We start from the raw sequence: 20,498 nt of genomic DNA, 5'->3' as shown, positions 1-20,498 counted from the left end.
ACCCCCGGAAGCAGTGGTGGTGGCTCAACTAATTGGGTCTCTGACACTCTCGTGGGAGACCTGGATTGAGTTCCTGGCTCCTAACTTCAGTCCACTAGCTGTTGAAGGCACTGGAGGAGTGAACCAGCAGACAACAGCTCTCTGCCTCTCAAATGAATAAGTAATAAATAAATGTTACTTTTTCATGAAGTTATTGTGAGCAATCAATAAATTGTGATGGGTAAAGTGCTTAGAACAATGCCCAGAGCAGAGTGAGTGGTACGTATGCCTCGGCGATTGTTCTCATTATCTGGTCTAGGCTGCTGATGGAGAGCAGAGAGTTAAAAAAAAAAAAAAGGGCTCCCAGAATCTTAGAATCCATGATGAAGGTCAGATATTACGGTGCGTAGACAGCCCCGCTGGTGGGTTTGCTTCTGAATGGCTAGGGTGCAAGAGCTCACTACAGGAGGCAGAGCAGACAGAGCAGGCCTGTCTAACTGCCCCAGTCTCAGTCCTCTGCAGCCTTGGGCATGGCACTTGACCTGTCTGACCTCTGCTTTCTCAGCTATAAAACAGCAGCCAAATCTATTTCGCTAGGGATTAAGAGATAATATATAAAGCCTTTAACAGTACAAGCACAAGGTGGTTTCTGTTTCAGTCCCCTAGTTTACCTACTCTTCTCCAATAGCGCAGCAAATGATCATACCAATCCTTTTGACATCAGGATTTAAATAAGCAGACCTAATTTTTTTTTCCTCTTTGAAAGTTGGCCCGGGATTGCAGAATTCACAGCAAGGCAGGAAGGAGGGAACACTCCACAGACTGTGCCATTTCATTCTTGTGCCCAGAAAATTCTGAGGCCCCTTGTCAGCTTCTGAGACTTCCAGAAGCCCAAGTGATCCAGAAGTGGAGGTGTGGAACTGTTGGAAGGAGGGGAAATTATGCTGGCCGGACAGACCCTAATAAATCATGGGCGCTGCAGAGGGGCCCGAGGGTGACAGCCGAGCATTCCGCTGCTTGCCGCACACCCGCCAGGCTGCTCAGCGCTCGCCTGTCTGTACTGTGGAAGGGGCCGGCTTCTCCAGTCGGCAGGCACAGACACGGGGGTCTGCCTCCCCTGTACTACCCCCTTCTGGCTTGCTTTTTTGTTGGATTCTTGGCACCCAGCTTCTCGATTCCCCAGGCTCACTGGTTTTCAAATGATTTCTCTTTCACGTTGGTCTCCAGCTACCTGGCAGAGGTCTGAGCTGTGATAAAGGACAGACATGGTGCTGCAAAAGTTGAGACTGAAAGACCTCGTTCTTCACCTCTGGCTTCACACAGACACCAAGGAAGGGAAGGAATGAAAACCAGAGACAGGAGAGCTCTCGGCTGTCGTCAGAGGGCTGCTGTGCAGGAGAGCTCATCAGGTGTGGGGGCCCCGTGGCCACACTGGCCGGGAAGCAGGGCCTCCTACCGTCATCGCTGGTGTGATGCTCTGTGGTCACGTCCTGGGTCGAGTCTTCAGCGGAGGTCGTCTCTCCGTGAGGGCTGTCACTGCAATAGAACCGCAAATGAGCAGGACTTTACCGCTCACTTCCCCTCCATACAGCCTCCTCGCACTCAAAGTAAGGGCACCAAATCAACCTCACGCTCTTGGTACTCTACCTGTATAAAGAGACCAAGGCTTATACTGAAACATAAGTCTCCATCCAGCTATTCTCCAACGTAGCACCTGCTACAGAGACTACTTGAGACCATCTGGGACTTCGAATACCTCAAGACAATGGGAAGCCCTTTTGAAGATACACAATAAAATCTTCAGAAAACAGAAAATCATGGATGCTCCTACGTGAAGTTGTTCCTGGTTCTCAAGGAGGGAGCATGGTGGGAGGGAAACGTTGCTGTTAGTGTCAGCTACAACTGGATTCAAAACCCATCTCTGACACTTGGTAGCTGTACGACACCGTGGGCGAGTTACTTCAGCTCTGTAAGCTTCAACTGCCTAAGCTAGAAATGGAGAAGGATCTGTACACTTCACAGATTTGGGTGAGGAGTCAATGCAACAATCCAGTAGAGTTCGGCCCAGAGAAGGGGTTTACTAAGTGGTACTTCCTTTCCTTCTTCTTTCTCCTTTTGCTTGAGGTCTCTAGGCTGGTTCTGTGGTCCAGCCTGTGTGCTGGTGACAAAGCGGGGAGGGAGTCACACCAGAGTCGGTGGAAACTGAGAGCGAGGGAAGACTGCTGTGGACTGGACGCTGCAAGAAGGCAGGGGTGAAGGCTGGGCCAGGTTCCTGAAAACATTCGTAAAGTCTAAAATCATCCAGGGTGGAGACTGGAGATGGCTGGGGAGGTCGCCAGGAAAAGTTATCTCTACTCCTGATCTCCTGGCTCCTGGATTGGAGAGTAGTTAGAAGTTCTTACTTTGGAAAAAGTATAGAGAAAACTATTTAGTTCTAAATAAAATGTCTTTCTGTGACAAGCGAGCCTTTCCAGGCATCTCTACAGAAGCAACGCCACAATCTGGCTGCACAGTCTCCTCCTTTGGGCCCTACAGCCTCTCCTTCCTTATGCAGTGGTTCCTGCACTCTTGGGAAGTGCCTCAATCATGGGCATCAGTTCAGGTCTTACCCTGTGTGGACCAAGTCAGTTCCAAAGGAGTTTCCAACTCCAGAGAACTTTCTGGGAGAACATCCACAGAAATGCTGCTTTGTCCAAAAATGTAGGCATAATTCCTCACTGTCTTCTGGGCTTAAAAACCCTGTGATGAGTTTGGAGATGTTCTGGAAACTCTTGGGGGCCCCAAGCATGTATAAGACAAAGCAGACTCCCCCTAGGGCTTCAAGTTCATCTACGGCAGCCATCCATTACAACAGTTCTCAAACTTCAGGGAACCTCAGAGGACTTGCTAAAAAACAGATTGCCTCACCCCTAGAGTCTCTGAGTCACTGGATCTGGGTGGAGCTGGAGAATCTACATTTCCAAGCAGCCCCACATGATACAGAGACATTTGTCTGGGGGACGGCATTTTGAAAACCACTGCTCCATGGTCAAGGCAAAATGAAGCCTTTAAGGTCCCTTCTAGCCCTAAGGTCCTATGCTTCATTTGCCCCACACCCATCCTCCAGTAACAGCTCCCAGGCCCACCAATACCTGAGGTCCCAGCTGAAGCCCACCCACAGGCAGCCCTAGAAAACAGGGTTCTGATTTAGGGCTGGTGAGAGAGTAGTGAAACGGGTTTGCCTCTCTTCCCCCGGCAGCCCCGGGCTGGGCCTCCCTGGCCACTCCCCAGGGCTCCAGGGCTCACCGCCGTCATCGCTGTAGATCACTAGCACTTCTCCCTCTTCCGAAAGAGAGGAGAGGAGAGAGGCCAGGAGCTTCTGCGTGGGTGTCAATCCAGGGGCCGGAAAGTCCCTCTCAACCCAAGGTTGCACCAAGCAAACTCCATCTGCTTAGGTGCTTGTGGCCTGAGGTCCGGGGCCCTCCCACCCAGGCTGAAGCAGTAATGTTCCCTGACTAAGCTTGTGGTTTTCCACAAGCTGCTGCTAGTGTCTGCTGCACAACACATGGAGGCGGCTGGGGAGAACACCTTGGAGAAAGCTGGAGAAAGGTGCCGGCCTGACCAGGCCCTGTGAGCCACACCCCGCAGGGTTCTGCCTGCTCCCCTGGAATGGGGCGGGGGGCTGTGTATCTGAGCATTGGTTCAGAGCCTGCAATGGTTTGATTTTTGAGAAGTGAGGACAGGCCATGCTGCCTGACTTTAGAAGGGAGGCAGAGCAAGAACCAGGAGCACTATGGGAACACTACAGCCTTTCAGCCCTCATACAAGGGGGAAACCAACTCCCGCAGTCATGTGGACAGGACAGCTCCCTGGAACTCACCAGCCAGGACCAACCTCCCTGGTTTCCACAAACCATCTGTCAGTGACAAAAGCTTTCTCTCCAAGCTGGCCAGCTTAGGTTCCTGCAACTCAGACCCAGATTTGGGGCTCTCAGCTCAGCAGAGAGGAGTGAGGCCCAGCGTGTCCCTGGTATAATGATGTTCAGAAGCACAAATGCTACTACTCTTGTCGCTCGTTGGGCAGGAGGCTCTTCTGTGGGTGTCAGGGGGAAGTGGGGACCAGCTAGCTTCTCATTAAGTAAATAACCTCCTCTGGCCTCCCCTACCTCAGTCGATAGCAATGGGGCTGGCCAAATTGGTTCCAGATGTTGAATTCAGATGGAATCCGATTTGGGCTGGCTTGTGCTTTCAGCTCAGGCTGAAAAATTATTTAGGGGAAGGGGGGGAGGGGGGAAGGGGAGGTGAGGGACATTAGGGATTAAAACAGAGAGGCAGCTGTCTTCGTGTTTAGTGGGCAAATGGCACAGTGTGGAATCCCAGCAGGCAGTTCAGGGCCATGGACAGAGTTCTGCACTAAGAGACAAGACAGTGGGGTTGAACCCCTATCACTGGGGCGGCCTGAAACACTGTCCTTGGTCTCTCTGGGTTGGGGTGACTTAACCTGTCCAATGGATATATGATTCCATATTTTGGGAAACGACTCCTTATCTGTCCAATAGAGGAATCTAACAAAGATGTACTTGAGGGATTCCTTCCAGATCTCTGTCTCCATGCCTGTCATGGAAACCCTGGCCCCACAGATTTTAGGCCTGCTCCTGAGGGATGGTGCCTAAGCTGCTGAACATGGAGCGGACCCCTCTTTCTCTTGACAAATTGCTGAGCTCATTCTACAGTGTCCCCTTCCAAATGCACAGTCAGGAAATTCTGACTCACATCTAAGCACTCCCCAACAAGAATGGAATTCCCTGGGACCTGGGACTGTTTTTCTCACAACTCATAGCACAGAGTAGAAGCCTGAGAGACGCTGTTGGCTCGTGAATAGCAGTTCTACCTACAGCTTCATAAACTCCCTCCCTGGGGCCTCCCGTCGCTGTTGACGCTGTCATCTTGCAGAGTGGCCCCTCTGTGCTCAGAACGCAGGGAAAAGGGAGGTGCATGGAGAGGTCCACGGTTGAGGGGGGAGGACTGCCAGGCCATCCCCAGACCCTGGCAACCTCCAGAGCCTGGAAGTGGGGAGCTGGGGGACTGGGTGCTTCCCTCGGTGTTTGCTGGGCCATCTGGCCCCCGTGCCAGGGTGCATTGCTGATGCCCCCCTCCTCCAGCCCCGAGCCCCCCTACCAGTAATCCTCCATGCTTCCTCCTCTGCTGTAGACAGGGCCCTCCAGCTCCCTGGGGTTTGGGAAGATGTTCTCATGCTGGATGATGATGGTTTTGATCAGCTCGTTCACGTGGGCTTGGCAGGACACCTGGTCATGGCCCTCCGGCACTGACATCAGCGAGGGCCCGAAGCAGATGGCGAGGTTGTAGGGGTCCATCATGTTCTCTTCACTGAACTGTGATAAACTGGAGGGGAAGGGAAAGGGGGCAAGCTGGAAAGCTCTCGCATGAATGCCCCAAGGCACAATCACAGGAGGCACTGCCAAGAGGTCCACAAATTGCCACCTGCCTTTCTGGGCACCAGAGGCCTGGAGAAAATCAGCTGGGGAGGAGAAAATCCCTCCAAGGCAGTCACGCAGGAGCCAGAGAATCAAGGTGCAACCACCTACCTGCAGGTCAGCTCCTAGCTTCCTGTTCGAGTCTTACTAACCACTCTGTCCTCACCCCGTCTGGACCTTGTCCCCACAGCCACCCTGCCTTGAGAACACACCACTCTGCAGAGCTGTCTCTGTCCCCAACCCACTAGGCCGACGGGAACCCTCAGGCTGCCCTGGGAACAGTATGGTCAAAACATAGACACAGTGCATTGTGTACCTTCTTGCACAGCAAAATAATCAAATTAATAGGGATATTCCATTTGTCTCTACATTAAAAAAAAAAAAGCCAACTGATTAGCTTTGCATCCATCCAGCCAATGAGTTTCCTTCTGGAACAGCTAATGTCATTGTTTTGCATGTTCATAATATCCTCTATTATCACATTCAGGGTTTGCTCAGGAAAAGGTCAGCGTGCTGTTCAGCTTGGGCCTGGCTTCCTCTGGATGCAGGCTGGCTTCATTTTCGGGTATTTATTTATTCTGGGAACTCCCCCTTTGTAGCCAGCAGCTGTTCCAGCCACACCTCCAACCTTGGCCAAGGACTCAAGACCTTCAATGAGCCATTGCGCATGAGGAGTCCCCATTGGTCCTTGCCTGTCCCAGCATCGAGGGTTGGGCCAGCTCTGGGCAAATCTCCCACAGTCCACAGAGCTGTGAGCTCTGCTGAGGAGCTAGGCCTCCCTTACGGGCAACAGCAGGAATCTGGTCCTGACAGATCCTCTGAGGACACCAAAGCTCTCCGATGTTGAACTAGAGGCCCGAGCAGAGCTTATTTCTAGTGTACCCCACGTCCAGACTCACGATACAAAGCCAGTGTTCCCCTAACCCGTTGGTTCCCTTCTCTCCTAGAGATTCTGAAATGCACCCTTCCCCTTCAACAATCACCACAGGACACGAGAAGGGGTACAATGGATGTGGGCAACTGTCACGGTAAGAAAGACCTGAGAATCATTGTTCTCTGGGACTCAGAATGAGATGCAGGCCAGGTTAGTCTTAGTGGGTGGACTGCTTGATAAGCATTTGGACCCTGAGTTAAAAAGGAGTAGAGATGTTAAAAAGACTGGGGAAAGCTTCTAAGTCACTTTTTTTTTTTTTTTTTTTTTTTGGACAGGCAGAGTGGACAGTGAGAGAGAGAGAGAGACAGAGAGAAAGGTCTTCCTTTTCCGTTGGTTCACCCTCCAATGGCCGCCGCAGCAGGTGCACTGCGCTGATCCGAAGCCAGAAGCCAGGTGCTTCTCCTGGTCTCCCATGTGGGTGCAAGGACCAAGGACATGGGCCATCCTCCATGGCACTCCCTGGCCACAGCAGAGAGCTGGCCTGGAAGAGGGGCAACCGGGACAGAATCTGGCGCCCCGACCAGGACTAGAACCCTGTGTGCCGGCACCGCAGGCGAAGGATTGGCCTATTGAGCTACGGCGGCACCGGCTCTAAGTCACTTCTTAAACCGGAGAGAGACAGGAAAGTTATTTTCCTTGGTAACCTCCAGAAGGTCAACGGGGGCATGAGGTGCCACAAAGCTAAAGCTGAAGCCAGTTCCTGGTGCCATGGAGGCACAGGGAGGGAGGCCCTGCTTCTTTAGTGTGATGTGATAATGTTTTGGTATCATGAAAGAAAACCAGATGTTTCTGGGAAGCCCGGTTGTCAAAAGGAAACAAACTTTAGCTCTGAGTGTCCCACATCAAACCCCTGTGAGAGATGAGAAATGCCGAGGCACTTACTACGGCCAGCACCGCTCGATTCGCAGTGGCCACAATGACGGCAGGCTGAAGGAGGACACATCTCCCCAGACCGTGGTCTCACAAAGTGAGGGCCCTTTCCTTATCCTCATCAAAACTCTGACCCAGACCCTTCTTTCTCTTCCATCGACAAGGGGCCATCCAAGGTCAGAGGTTGAGGCAATGGTGCTTAACTAACTGGGGGACACAGACACTTTCAAGACCTTGGCAAATCCTAGGATCCTCTGCCCAGAAAAATCCAAATATGTGCACTTACAAATGTACACAATTTTATGTAGAGTGTTCTGGTGTTAATAATATTTAAAGCCCCAGAAGGCTGTACCTAGTCTAAGATATCAGTCACTATATTTTTATTTTTGAAGAAATATCTAAGCTGGAGAAGACTGACAATGGCTTCCTGCTTAGGAAATTTTGGGGGGTGATGTTGCCCTATATCCCTGCCATCCCCACTAAGAATTCTCCTACATTTCTGTGGCTTCAGTTCACAACCTGAGCGAACTCTGAACTGACTGAACTCACCTCCATGTGCGCATCTGAAAAGGACTTGGCATTATGACTGGGAACACAGGAAGGTCATCGCCCAGATTGGCGTGGAAAATTTGCTTTTCCTCATGAACTTTTTTTTTGTTTGTTTCTTAACTTTTTGGTAATGTATATTTATTTCTTTGACTAAATTAAGGGAGAAAACAAGATATCTCAAAGTCAAATAGAGTTGGTTTTGAGTCCTGGTTTCATTGCTTACTCGTTCCTTAACTTAGTTCTAGTTCCCTAGTTTCTTCATTGTTAAATGGGGGCAGGATGCACCTCCCTGATGGGGCTGCCATGAAGAGTAAATGAGATAATATGTGCAAAGTATTCAGCATGGTGCCCGGCACATGGTGGTGTTTAGTAAAGACTTCCTGTAATGGTACTATCCTGACTGCTCCTTGATCCAGGAGCCTGTTGTGTCAGGGAGTGGAAGGCAGGGCTGCTGACATCTGGCAGTCGCCAGTGTACGGGAATCTACCTGCCTCCTTCCTCCACAAGCTTCATCTAATGAGCTGAGGACTCTAGGTCCCAGAAACAAGACCTGAACTCCTCAGACACAGCATGAAGCTTTGGATCAGCTGTTTTAAACACATGACATTTCACTGAAAAACCTTCAACTTCCCAGGCCCCAAGGGGTTTGACTTGGTAACAACCAACAGACTTTGAGTAAGATATTATGTGTTGGGTTTTAAAAAAATATTTATTTATTTTCATCTACTTGAAAGGGAGAATGTGAGACAGATATATATAGAGGGGGGGGGAGGGAGAGGGAGGGAGGGAGGGAGACAGAGACAGAGAGAGAGAGAGAGGGAGATTTTTCATTCTCCGGTTTACTCCTAAATGCCCACAATAGCCAGGACTAGGTCAGGCCAAAGCCAGGAGTCAGGAACTCCATCCAGTCTCCTATATGAGTATCAGGGACCCAAGTCCTACAAGCCATCATCTGCTGCCTCCCAGGGTGCACATTAACAAGAAGCGGGATTGGAAGCAGAGGTGGGACGTGAACCCAGGCACTCTAATATGGGACGTAGGTGCTCCAAGCTGTGGCTTAGCCAGCTGTTGCCACCAGGTCCACTCCATTCCAGCACACTTCTGCCACCCCGTAAAGAAACTTTGTATTCCTGCTTCCTGCCCACCCCATGGCTACCATGAATTCACTTTTTCTCTATGTGTTTGTGTTTACCTATTCTGGACATTTCATATACATGGAATAATATAATATAGCCCTCTGCATTTGGGTTCTATCACTCAGCAAAATGTCTTCAAGGTTCATCCTTGTGGAGTATGTGTCAGACCTTTGTTCCTTTTATGGCTGAACAATGTTCCACTGTATGTGAGCAGGCATTTGGTGCAGTGGTTGAGATGTCGCCCACATCCCACACTGGAGTGCCTGGATTTCAGCCCCAGCTCTGCTTCCATCCAACTCCAGCTTTCTGTCCCTGCGCATCTTGGGAGGCAGCAGCGATGGCCTAAGTAGTTAGGTCCCTGCCACCCGCGTGGGAGTTCGAGGTTCCTAGCTTCAGCCCGGCCCAGGGGCAGCTCTTGAGAGTGCTTAGCAAGTGAACCAGCAGGTAAAAAATCCCTGTCTCTGTTTCTTTGCATTTCAAAATACATATTTATAAAAATATAAATATTTTAGATTTTATATGAATTATATATTAATATTTTATATATATGTATATATAAAATCTCACTATATGGAGAGATTGCATTTGGTGAGCTTAGAAGCAGATATTCCCCAAGTCAAGCCTTCAGATGAGACCACAGCCCCCGCTCCAACACTTTCAGTGCGACCTCATGACACTCTGGGCCACAGGCCTCCCTCTCAGCTGCACCTGCATTCCCAACCCACTGAAAGAGTGAGATTTTAGTTTTTGGTTTTGGTTCCTTGAACATGAGGATGTCAGTAACCCAAGAACAAACCATAGCCAGGAAGAAAGTACACACACACTTAGGACCCAGAGTCATGAAGGAGAGGAAGGTCTGGGGGCAGGCAGAGTCCCCTCAGGCGCTGCGACCCCTGCTGACCTCCCATGGAGATGGTCTTTACCGCCTGTGTCCTGCATCCTAGTTATTATTTTGGGAAACACTGATTTTTTGATGCTGCACATTTTCAATCTGACACTTTCTCATGAGCGAATCAATCTTTTTAATAGGAGAAAAACCCAGCACAATCCAGTTCCCACTTTCCTTAACAGTGGCCATGATCGCCAGCTCTGTGTGGTATTTCCTTTAGTGCTTCTCCCTTCCTGCAAGACCCCCTCTTTTTAGCAGTCACCCCCCACAGTCACCTCAGGCGCCCTCTGGCCTCACCTCCCAGCTGTCTGCCCACCACTGTCAAGCTTCTGGAAGACAGACTAGGTTCAAGTCGCAGGCAGGTGCTGGTCTATGGTGGGAGACAATGACTAATGTGACAGCCATTCGCTGTTTCCAGGCTGTATGTGAGCACCCTGTTGTGAGTCATTAGGGGTCTGTAACCTAAAGGTAGTTGTGGTGCTGAGTCGCTGCCTGGCCAACCAATGCAGCAGACACAGTGGAACCAGGACCAGACAGCTCGGCAGAACCAGCAGCAGGGCTACATGATGGGAGTGGGCGCCCCAGCAAGCTCTGAGGCAGATGCTAGCCCAGATGCCGACGGGGTCAAGCTGACCACAGATGTGTAAGCAAGCTGGGACTTGTGAATTAGCCTCTGAAATTATTTCTTTTTCTTTTTTCTTTTCTTTTCTTTCTTTTTTTTTTTTTTGACAGGCAGAGTTAGACAGAGAGAGAAAGAGAGAGAGACACAGAGAAAGGTCTTCCTTCCGCTGGTTCACCCCCCAGATAGCTGCTACGGCCGGCACGCTGCACCGATCTGAAGCCAGGAGCCAGGTGCTTCCTCCCGGTCTCCCATGCGGGCGCAGGGCCCAAGTACTTGGGCCATCCTCCACTGCCTTCCCGGGCCACAGCAGAGAGCTGGACTGGAAGAGAAGGAATCGGGACAGAACTGGCGCCCCAACTGGGACTAGAACCCGGGGTGCCGGTGCCGCAGGCAGAGGATTAGCCAAGTGAGCCATGGTGCCGGCGTGAAATTATTTCTTTTAAGCAGAGACCAAACACGTAGGAAGACTCTTCCTTTTCTTATTTTTTTTTTTTTAAAGATTTCTTTTATTCATTTCAAAGGCACAGTGAGAGAGAGAGAGAAAGAGATACTTTCCATCTGCTGGTTTACTCCCAAAATGTTCGCAATGGCCAGGGCTGGGCCAGACTGAAGCCAGGAGCCAGAGGCTTCCTCCAGGTCTCCCATGTGGGTACAGGGACCCAAGCACTTGGGCCATTTTCTTGCATTTGCAAGAAGCTGGATCAGAAGTGGAGCAGCTGAGACTCTAATTGGTGCCCATGTGGGAATGCTGACACAGCATGTGGTGGCCTCATCTGTTACACTACAACGCTGGCCTCTTCTTTCTCATAAATAAATATGTGCTAAAATATCTTAGCTCTTTGATTTACCTTTTGTTTCCCCCTTTTGATAGATTCATGGATCCAGAGAAACCTATCTCCACTCTATGAAAGCCATGAAGCAGGAGTGATGATAAAGGATAACTGAATTCAGCCTTAGGAATGGGGAGGGTCAAGGTCTGTGGTGAATTGGAAAGTGCCTGCCCCATCCTGGGGCAGCCCTTACTCCATATGGAATTGCTGTCACATAGGAATGGCTGCCTGGGGGCCGGCGTTGTGGTGCAGCAGGTAAAGCCGCTGCACGCAACACTGGCATGGCACATGGGCAATGGATTGTGTTCTGGCTGCTCCACTTCCAGTCCAGTTCCCTACTAATGTGCCTGAGGAAGCAGTGGAGGATAGCCCAAGTCTTTGGGCCTCTGCATCCACATGGGATACCCAGATGAAGCTCCTGGCTCTTGGCTTCAGCCTGGTTCAGTCCTGCCCATTGTGGCCATCTGAGGAATGAACCATTGGGTGGAAGATTTCTCGCTCTCTCTCTCTCTCTCTGTGCATGTAACTCTGACTTTCAAATAAATAAAAATCAGTCTTAAAAAGAGAAAGGGGGTGGGCACTGTGGTGTAGTGGGTAGAGCCGCCACCTGCAGTGCTGGCATCCCATATGGGCGCCGGTTCGTCCTGGCTGCACCACTTCCAATCCAGGTCTCTGCTATGGTCTAGGGAAAGCAGTAGTAGGCCCAAGTAGAAAGCTTGGGCCCCTGCACCCAAATGGGAGACCTGGAAGAAGCTCTTGGCTCCTGGCTTCGGATCAGCCTAGCTCCAGCTGTTACAGTCAACTGGGGAGTGAACCAGCAGATGGAAGACCTTTCTCTCTTTCTCTGCCTCTTCTTCTCTCTCTGTGTAACTCATTCAAATAAATAAATAAATCTTCGGGGCCAGCGCTGTGGCACAGCGGGTTAACGCCCTAGCCTGAAGCGCTGGCATCCCATATGGGTGCTGGTTCAAGACCCAGCTGCTCCACTTCCAATCCAGCTCTCTGCCATGGCCTGGGAAAGCAGTAGAAGATGGCCCAAGTCCTTGGGCCCCTGCACCCACGTGGGAGACCCCGAAGAAGCTCCTGGCTCCTGGCTTCGGATTGGCACAGCTCCGGCTGTTGTGGCCAATTGGGGAGTGAACCAATGGATGGAAGACTCTCTCTCTCTGCCCCTCCTCTCTCCGTGTAACTCTAATAAATAAATAACTCTTTTAAAAAAAGAGAGAGAGAAAGAATGGTGGTCTAGTAATGGTGAGATCTAGTAATTTTTCAAAAGAAACTAGAAGTCTAGATTTCTAAGAAGTGATCGCCCCTCCCCAATATTTTAGTGTCATTTTGATGTTTTCAAGACACAGTGGACCTGAAGGAAACACGTGTTACCTGTGGTCATGACTGGTTCTTGCACTGACCACTTATCAGCATCACCTTTGGTGTAGAGTAGGCTAAAGCAGAAGCTACAGAGACAGCGAAGTGAAGACAAAGGTGACTAAGAGGGGCAGAGCACAAGGCCTTGCTCAGTTGCCTTTACAGCCACATGGGAATCCCAGCGCTTGCCCTGGGCAAGGACACACGCCTGGGTAAGAAGTGCCCCACCCAAGCCCGGGCCCCTCTAGTCCTCAGGCCTTTCTTCCTGTCACGCTCATTCGACCTGTTAAATGCCAACACACACACACACAACTCTTAACTGGTGTCTCCACTCCAGCTTTCTTCCCTGGGCATCAGATTCCTGGATCTAAATGCCTGCCATCTCCACTTGGACGTCCGACAGGGGCTTCAAATGACCGGGCCCACATAGGCACCTTGTCCTGAATGCTTCCCGCACACCTTGTCTTCCCCAAGTCCATAAATGGCTTCAAATGCTCCTGTCGCTCATGGCAAAAAATTAGGATTTCTTTCTTCACACTCTACATCCTGTCAATGTTTTGTTCAAAATACTTCCCAGCCTGACACACCCTCACCACCCCCAGGTGCCCAGCACCTCTGGTCACACTCAGAAGAGTCCCCTGCTTCTCTTCACCACCCTCCATGGTAAACGTTCCACAAAGCAGTCGGCAGGTTTGGAAAGATACACATTGTTCAGATCTTAGCAGTTTGCTCCTTAAAAGTCTTCCGACCATTTCACAAATCCAGAACGGTTCTTCCCATGACTCCTGGGTGCTGAGTCTTCCCAGGACTCCCTTCTGCACTGCCTTAGGCTGCTGCTTCTCACACAGCCTTTGCTGACTAACCTTGGAAACGCTCTCCCTCCTTTCACCATCTGATTTTTGCACTCTACCCCTTTCTTTACTCTTTCCTTTTTCTTCTAAGCACTCATTCTATTGCTACATCTGCTGCTGCCTGTCTCCAGGAACATGAGCCAAATGATATTTAGAACGATATACTCTCCCAGCCTAGTCCTGTGGCCAGCACATAATAGGTGCTCAGCAAGTATATGCACAGCTGGCAGGACAGGCGTAGGCCCATTTGGAAACGTCCAATAAGTAGCCCAAGCCACAGCCTGATGCAGTTGTTCACTGGGAAGGTTACTCACTGATTGAGGAAGGCAAAGAGGTATCTCATGATAATCAGAGTGGTCTGGGGCAGGACCAGGAGGACTTTCCGGATGTGCAGAGCTCTCTCCTGTAGGTTGTCCATAGCTGAAAGAACAAAGTCATGTGTTACCCTCACTGTAGCGAGAGCTCAGGGAGTAATGGCCAGAAGCCCCTGACTATCAGCAGGCTAAACACGAGAGCACTAGATCGAGCCAACACACAGCACTGGTGCACAGTGATAGCAGTTTCAGCCCTGTTGCTCCCTGGGGTGGGCTGCCATGAGGAGCACATGCTGAGTTCCAGATACTGACTGATGTCAGAGTCCTGGGGCACAGAAGAGGTTGGCCATGACCCTCTTAGTCAACAATGACAGAAAAGGAGCTGTCCATAAACCTGTCTGGACTGCTCAACACCCAGCCTTGGAGGGCCAGCATCTGGAGAGAGAGACTGTGCAGGTCTCCCCACTCCACACACGTGTCACCTCATTCTCTGAACAAATCTGCCTTATTTTCCTCTTCTCTTATCTGCAACATAGATGAGTAGATTATGGCCAGAGGTAGGAGAAGGTATACCGGGTACAGAGGCATCCAGGAAGACCAAAGCTTCCTGACTCTTGTGCTGTGTGGAAAGGTTAGTTACAGGTAAGGCCCGAGGCCTGTGGGCTCCATCATGGGCAGCCTCCCACTTCCGCAGTGTCATGTTCTATGGGTGCTCTTACACGGAAAAGAAATGCAAAGTACTGAATTAGAAGTAAGAGTATGTTTCTTACTGGGCAGTCAAGGGATTTTAAACTGTCTTGGCAACCCCAGTACAGCTTAAGATAATCACTGTGCCCAGTCCTGGAAAGACATGAAGACATGACCCAAGAGTTACGTGTAAGGGGTCGGTGCTGTGCCGTAGCAGGTTAAGCTGCCATCTGCAGCACTGGCATCCAATATGGCACTGGTTCAAGTCCCTGCTGCTCCACTTCTGATCCAGCTCCCTGCTAGTGCGACTGGGGAGGCAGTAGAAGATGGCCCAGGTACTTTGGTGCTTGTACCTACGTGGGAGACCTGGAAGAGGCTTCTGGCTCCTGGCTTCACATCAGCTCAGGTCTGGCCGTTGCGGCCATTTGGGGAGTGAACCAGCGGATGGAGACCTCTTTTTCTTTCTCTGCCTCTGCCTCTCTGTAACTCTGCCTTTCAAATAAATAAAGTACTTAAAAAAAAAAAAAAAAAAAGAGGTGCATGTAAGAGCGATCTTCAAAAAGTTTATGGAAAGGTACACTATGAGAAGACTTCCCATTTTTTCTTGTATCAAAATAAATATCTTTTAATTCCATTTTCCATGAGCTTTTCGAAGTCCCCTCCTACTTAAGTGTGCATATAACTCATTTCTACTAGATTCCTACAATCAGGAGTGGACCAAAAACAAGAGAGCTAGCTTCCTGAATGCTCCAGGGATTTCTCTCTCAGAATAACAGGGAGCACCACGTGCTCAGGCACATGGAGAGTGCTCAGGGCACATGGAGAGCGCTCAGGGACGTGCTGACCCTGGGCAACCAGAGGGAAGGATCCTTTCTCCATTTCAAAGGCACTGCTCCCTTCAGCCTTTGGGCCATCGGTCAGATGGGGTCTGCTTCCGGGATGATTTGATATTAACTCAACTTTACACAGATTGTTTTCCAGGGAAAACAAATGAGAGGATGTTCCAGTTTCACAAGCTAAACTAAATGTCTAGTGTCTTTCTCTTTCTGGGAAAACAGCATATTACTACTTTTAAATGCATAGAAGGATTCTATTCCTAGAAGAACACATATTAATACATCTAGACTGTATGCTATGTCATGTTCTTTTGATTTTAAAATATATATATTTATTCAAGAGACAGAAGGACAGAGAAACAGAGGGACAGAGAAACAGAGGGACAGAGAAACAAAGAGAGACAGAGAGGGAGAAAGAGAGAGAGGGAGGGGGAGGGGGAGGGGGAGGGGGAGGGGGAGGGGGAGGGGGAGGGGGAGGGAGAGGGAGAGGGAGAGGGAGAGGGAGAGGGAGAGGGAGAGGGAGAGGGAGAGGGAGAGATCCTATCTGCTGGTTAATTTCCCAAATGTCTGTGATGGCTGAGGCTGGGCTGCAGCTAAAGTGAGGAGCCCAGACTTTAACCCAGGTCTCCCAGGTCTCTCATGTGGGTAGCAGGAACTTGGCATCACAGTTGCCTCTTAGAGTCCGTATTAGCAGGAAGCCGGAATCAAGAGCCAGAGGTGAGTATTAAACCCAGGCACTCCAATATGAGATGCAGGTGCTTTAACTGCTAGGCTAAAAACCTCTCCCCATGCCATGTTTAAAGCAATAAATATCTGTGGGGCCAGCGCTGTGGCATAGCAGGTAAAGCTGCTGCCTGCAGTGTCAGTATCCCATATGGGCACCAGTTCAAGTCCTTGCTGCTCCAATTCTGATCCAGCTCTCTGCTATGGCCCGAGAAAGCAGTGGAAGATGGCCCAAGTCCTTGGGCCTCTGCAACCATGTGGGAACCTGGAAGAAGCTCCTGGTTTCAGATTGGCCCAATTCTAGCCATTGTGGCCATTTGGGGAGTGAACCAGTGGATGGAGGACCTCTCTCTTTGTTTCTACCTCTGCCTCTCTGTAACTCTGCCTTTTTTTTTTTTTTTTGACAGGCAGAGTGGACAGTGAGAGAGAGAGACAGAGAGAAAGGTCTTCCTTTGCCGTTGGTTCACCCTCCAGTGGCCGCCGCGGCCAGCGTGCTGTGGCCGGCGCACTGCGCTGATCCGATGGCAGGAGCCAGATACTTATCCTGGTCTCCCATGGGGTTCAGGGCCCAAGCACTTGGGCCATCTTCCACTGTACTCCCTGGCCACAGCAGAGAGCTGGCCTGGAAGAGGGGCAACCGGGACAGAATCTGGCACCCCGACCGGGACTAGAACCCGGTGTGCCGGTGCCACAAGGAGGAGGATTAGCCTAGTGAGCCGTGGCGCAGGCCACTCTGCCTTTCAAATAAATAAATCTTTAAAATAAAAAAGGAGCTAAATATAATTTTGTTTAAAAAAGAAATATTTGCAACACTTATTCTTTTTCCTCTTGTAACATATATTGAAAATGATATATTTATTTATTATTTTTTTAAATAGACATTTATTTATTTGAAAGAGTTACACAGAGAGAGAGAGAGAGAGAGGTCTTCCATCCTCTGGTTCACTCCCCAGTTGGCCACAATGACAGAAGCTGCACTGATCTGAAGCCAGAAGCCAGGGGCCAGGAGCTTCTTCTTGGTCTCCCACTTGGGTGCAGGAACCAAAGTACCTGGGCCATCTTCTACTGTGTTCCCATAGCAGAGAGCTGGATCGGAAGTAAAGCAGCTGAGACTCAAACTGGTGCCCACATGGGATGCTGGTACTGCAGGTGGCGGCTTTACCCACTACGCCACAACACCAGCCCCTTATTTATTTATTTGAAAGTCAGAGTTACACAAAGAGAGGGACAGAGAGATCTGCTGTTGATTCATTTCCCAGATGGCCACAATGGCCAGGGCTGGTCCAAGCTGAAATCAGGAGCCAGGAGCTTCGTCTGGGACTTCAACTTGAGTGGCAGGGGGCTATCTCCCCCTGCTTTCCCAGGTGTATTACCAGGAAGCTGCATAGGAAGTAGAGCAGCTGGAACATGCGCTGGCGACCACTGTGGAATGCCAGCATCCCAGGTGGCAGCTTTACTAGCTACACCACAATGCCAGCCAGGACTAGGTTTTAAAGGTGAATGTAAAGGTATTTTACAAAAGGAAGAGAAAGCCCAGAGAAGTAAAGGATTTTACATTGAGGAGAATCAGGAGGAAGATGTCAGGATGGGCATTTAGGGCAGGCTCGCATCCCACATTGGAGCTCCTGGTTTAAGTCCTGGTGCTTCCACTTCTGATTCTAGCTCTCTACGAGTGTATACTCTGGGAGGTAGCAGGTGACAGCTCAAGTGGCTGGGTCTCTGCCATCCACGTGGGAAACTCGGACTGAATTTGGGGCTCCCAGTTTTGGCGTGGTCCAGCCCTGGCTATTGTGGGCATTTGAGGAGTGAACAGCAGGTGGAGGATCCCTCTGTGTCTGCTTGTTTGTTTCTATTTCTCTTTCTGTCTTTCAAATCAATTAGTTATTTTTTAAAAAGGAAGGAAAAAGCCAGGTTTCATTACTTGGGGATACACTGAAAAGTCATTCTTCCTGCTTCCCCACCAGGGGCTGAAGCCGTGAGGACGAAGATAAGAAACTACACTGGGGAAGGCTTGTGAGAAAACGGAGACCCATGGAAGTTGTGATCTCTTGCTAGCAGGCACTCTGGCCCAGAATACCGTGAGGTCAGGGTGGTACTTACTGACGCAGGCCATCAGGTCGTGGAAGATGTCCTTAGGGAAGAGAGGGTGTTCCAGCCCCCGGAAGTAAAGCTTCAGGACACCTGCGATGGAGTCCATGTCATGGTCATTCTGGTCGCCAGCCAGGGGGTCCTCTCCTGAGGATAAGCAACCCCCCCAAAAAGGGAAGGAGAGTTAGAGGCAAAAGCACAAGATGAGCAGTACTGGCAGGGAAGGGGTGAGTTATTTTTGACGTCATTCCAGTCCGTCGGCCTTCTGCCCAGCATGGTGGCCATGAGTAGACTACACCAGGGAATACATAAAGTAGACTGCTCGGGCCATCATTCCCATGGGCTAGGGTGGAGACATAGTGCTGCCTCTCTTATAAGAACCATGAAACCAGGCTGAGACTGAGTCCCTGGGGGAGAAAAATGAGGCCAAGGAGGCCAGCTCCTCTGACTAGCTCTCGCTCTTCCTGGGCCGCCACAAAAGACACCTACTTACAGGAGAACAATCATGCCGAAGCTCCCCATGGAAAATTTCATATCAGATGTAATTAGATTTAATGATAGGCCCAACCTCAAATTGAAACTATATATATCCATTACAGTGACGGAAATTGCCAAAGCTTGCCCATTACCTTAATAGCCCACAAGATAATAAATGGGCTACAATGAAGAGGCGCATTAGCCTTGATATTAACTGCCACCCAGAGTTCCGGGTGAAGCTGTAAACCGCCCAGATATCATAGTTAACTTCTTGGGTTTTGGCAGGTCACTCGAAAGGAGCGAGGCAGAGTGGGTGGGGCCGAGAGGGAAGGGGAGGGGGCTGGGATGTGCCTGGGCATCTCTGCATATCCAAGGGGGAGGGGCACGAGACAGCAGTCACCCAGCTGGCTTGCCAAGCTCTGGGGACCTCTCAGGGCAGAAAGGGTAGAATGATACTCCTCGGGGCTGGTAAACATTTGGTCTCATCTCCAAGGCTGTTTCCTCACCTCTCTCAAAAGCATTTTTGATGTCATTCACTTCCACCTGGGATCCCGACACCCGGAAAATTCCTTCATGCTGTAATCCTAGACACACACAGGGAAAAGAGATCAAGGAGAAGCAGCAGCAAATCCACCAGCACAGTGCCAAGTTTAGCTGAATGCCTACCTCCCCCACAGCCAGTGCGCATTTAAGCACAGCCTCCTCTTCAGGCTAAAGCAGAAAGCATGTGCAAGGATGTGGAAAAGTCACTGGGGCATCTCGAGGCATTAACCTCAAGAAAGCACTGAGTCGAGACAGCCGGCTCCGCTTCCGACCCCGAGGCCTATGACGAGGCAGGTTTCCTCCCCTTGCCGGTGCCTCTCGGTTCCCTCCGATAAAGTGGGAGTACGAAGCACCCATAGGTGTTTTCATGTCACCCGGTGTCAAGACAAGAAATGGGCGATGGCAGGCACGACATCAGGTCCTACCAGAGGAGTTTCTTAAGGTCTGAGATTATAATTATCGGTTTAGCTGTTCTAACAGTGTGTGTTCTAGGCGTCAATGCTTCCAGTAACCATGAAAAAAGGACATGGAAACATTAGTGATCGTTTCACAGACAGCACTGCCACACTGTGCTAGGCGATGGGCCCTTACTGCAGCTTTATCCTAAAGACAGACGTCATGAATAATGTGCACAAAAACCTTGTTTTCTTGGGTTTTGTTAGAATAGAAATAATCATGGAAAAGTAATGCTTATATAGTGAGGGGAGCCAATAGATGGTTTTATATAAATAAGTCACTTGGTTCTCATAAGAACTGACCACCCAATAACAAGCAGAGGTGAGCAACAATCCCATGTCCTGGACGAGAGGCTAAGTGATGACCAGGAAACAGGAACCGGGGCTAGGACTCAAACCTAGGCCTGTGGCTGTAGCTGTGTACCCAGTCCTCAACGCCACGCTTGCGAGGCCTATGAGATGCAGTGCAGAGAAGGCAGAAGCCACACTGGTCAGTCTGAATACAGACATGGGGAACAAGCACCATGCATGCCCTGTAGTCAGTGAGAAATCCAGAAAGCCCCGCCATAGCGCCAGGCCCAGGGGCTGGAGGGAACTAGCATCTCCGATTGCATCAGGACACACGCAGGAGCCTAGTCTTTCCCAGGAGCCGAGTCTCAGTCTTGGGCATTTTGTCAAAATCCCTCCATTACGGTAAAATTGTTCCAAAATCTTGCCAGGTCAGAGAAATCTCAAATCTATTGTAGTACGCTCCACTTTACCCACAGGGTTGATCTCTCAGTGTGGGGGCAGCTGGAGGCTATTTACCAGACACAGGCCAGGACTGAAATTCTGGATCTGCTTGAAACAGCACTGTGAAGTAAGCAGAAGGAATATG

The 20,498-nt window shown here is 50.2% G+C and overlaps 1 protein-coding gene across 11 annotated transcripts in view; it reads right to left on the bottom strand.

The window, feature by feature from the left end:
- Nucleotides 1–20,498, bottom strand: part of SRGAP2 (SLIT-ROBO Rho GTPase activating protein 2) — a 286,141-nt gene that overhangs the window by 12,479 nt on the left and 253,164 nt on the right. For all 11 annotated transcript variants that reach the window (XM_017347830.3, XM_051821257.2, XM_051821256.2 and 8 more), the window contains 5 exons: nucleotides 19,130–19,207; nucleotides 18,159–18,293; nucleotides 13,813–13,918; nucleotides 5,136–5,360; nucleotides 1,436–1,515 (listed from right to left, as the gene is read on the bottom strand). In XM_017347830.3, coding sequence (XP_017203319.2) covers nucleotides 1,436–1,515; nucleotides 5,136–5,360; nucleotides 13,813–13,918; nucleotides 18,159–18,293; nucleotides 19,130–19,207 — 624 coding nt within the window. The remainder of the gene's footprint in view (nucleotides 1–1,435; nucleotides 1,516–5,135; nucleotides 5,361–13,812; nucleotides 13,919–18,158; nucleotides 18,294–19,129; nucleotides 19,208–20,498) is intronic.

This window comes from Oryctolagus cuniculus, chromosome 13 (genome assembly GCF_964237555.1).
Source record: "Oryctolagus cuniculus chromosome 13, mOryCun1.1, whole genome shotgun sequence".
NCBI classification, from domain to species: Eukaryota; Metazoa; Chordata; class Mammalia; order Lagomorpha; family Leporidae; genus Oryctolagus; species Oryctolagus cuniculus.
This window is presented reverse-complemented; position numbering and strand designations above follow the sequence as displayed.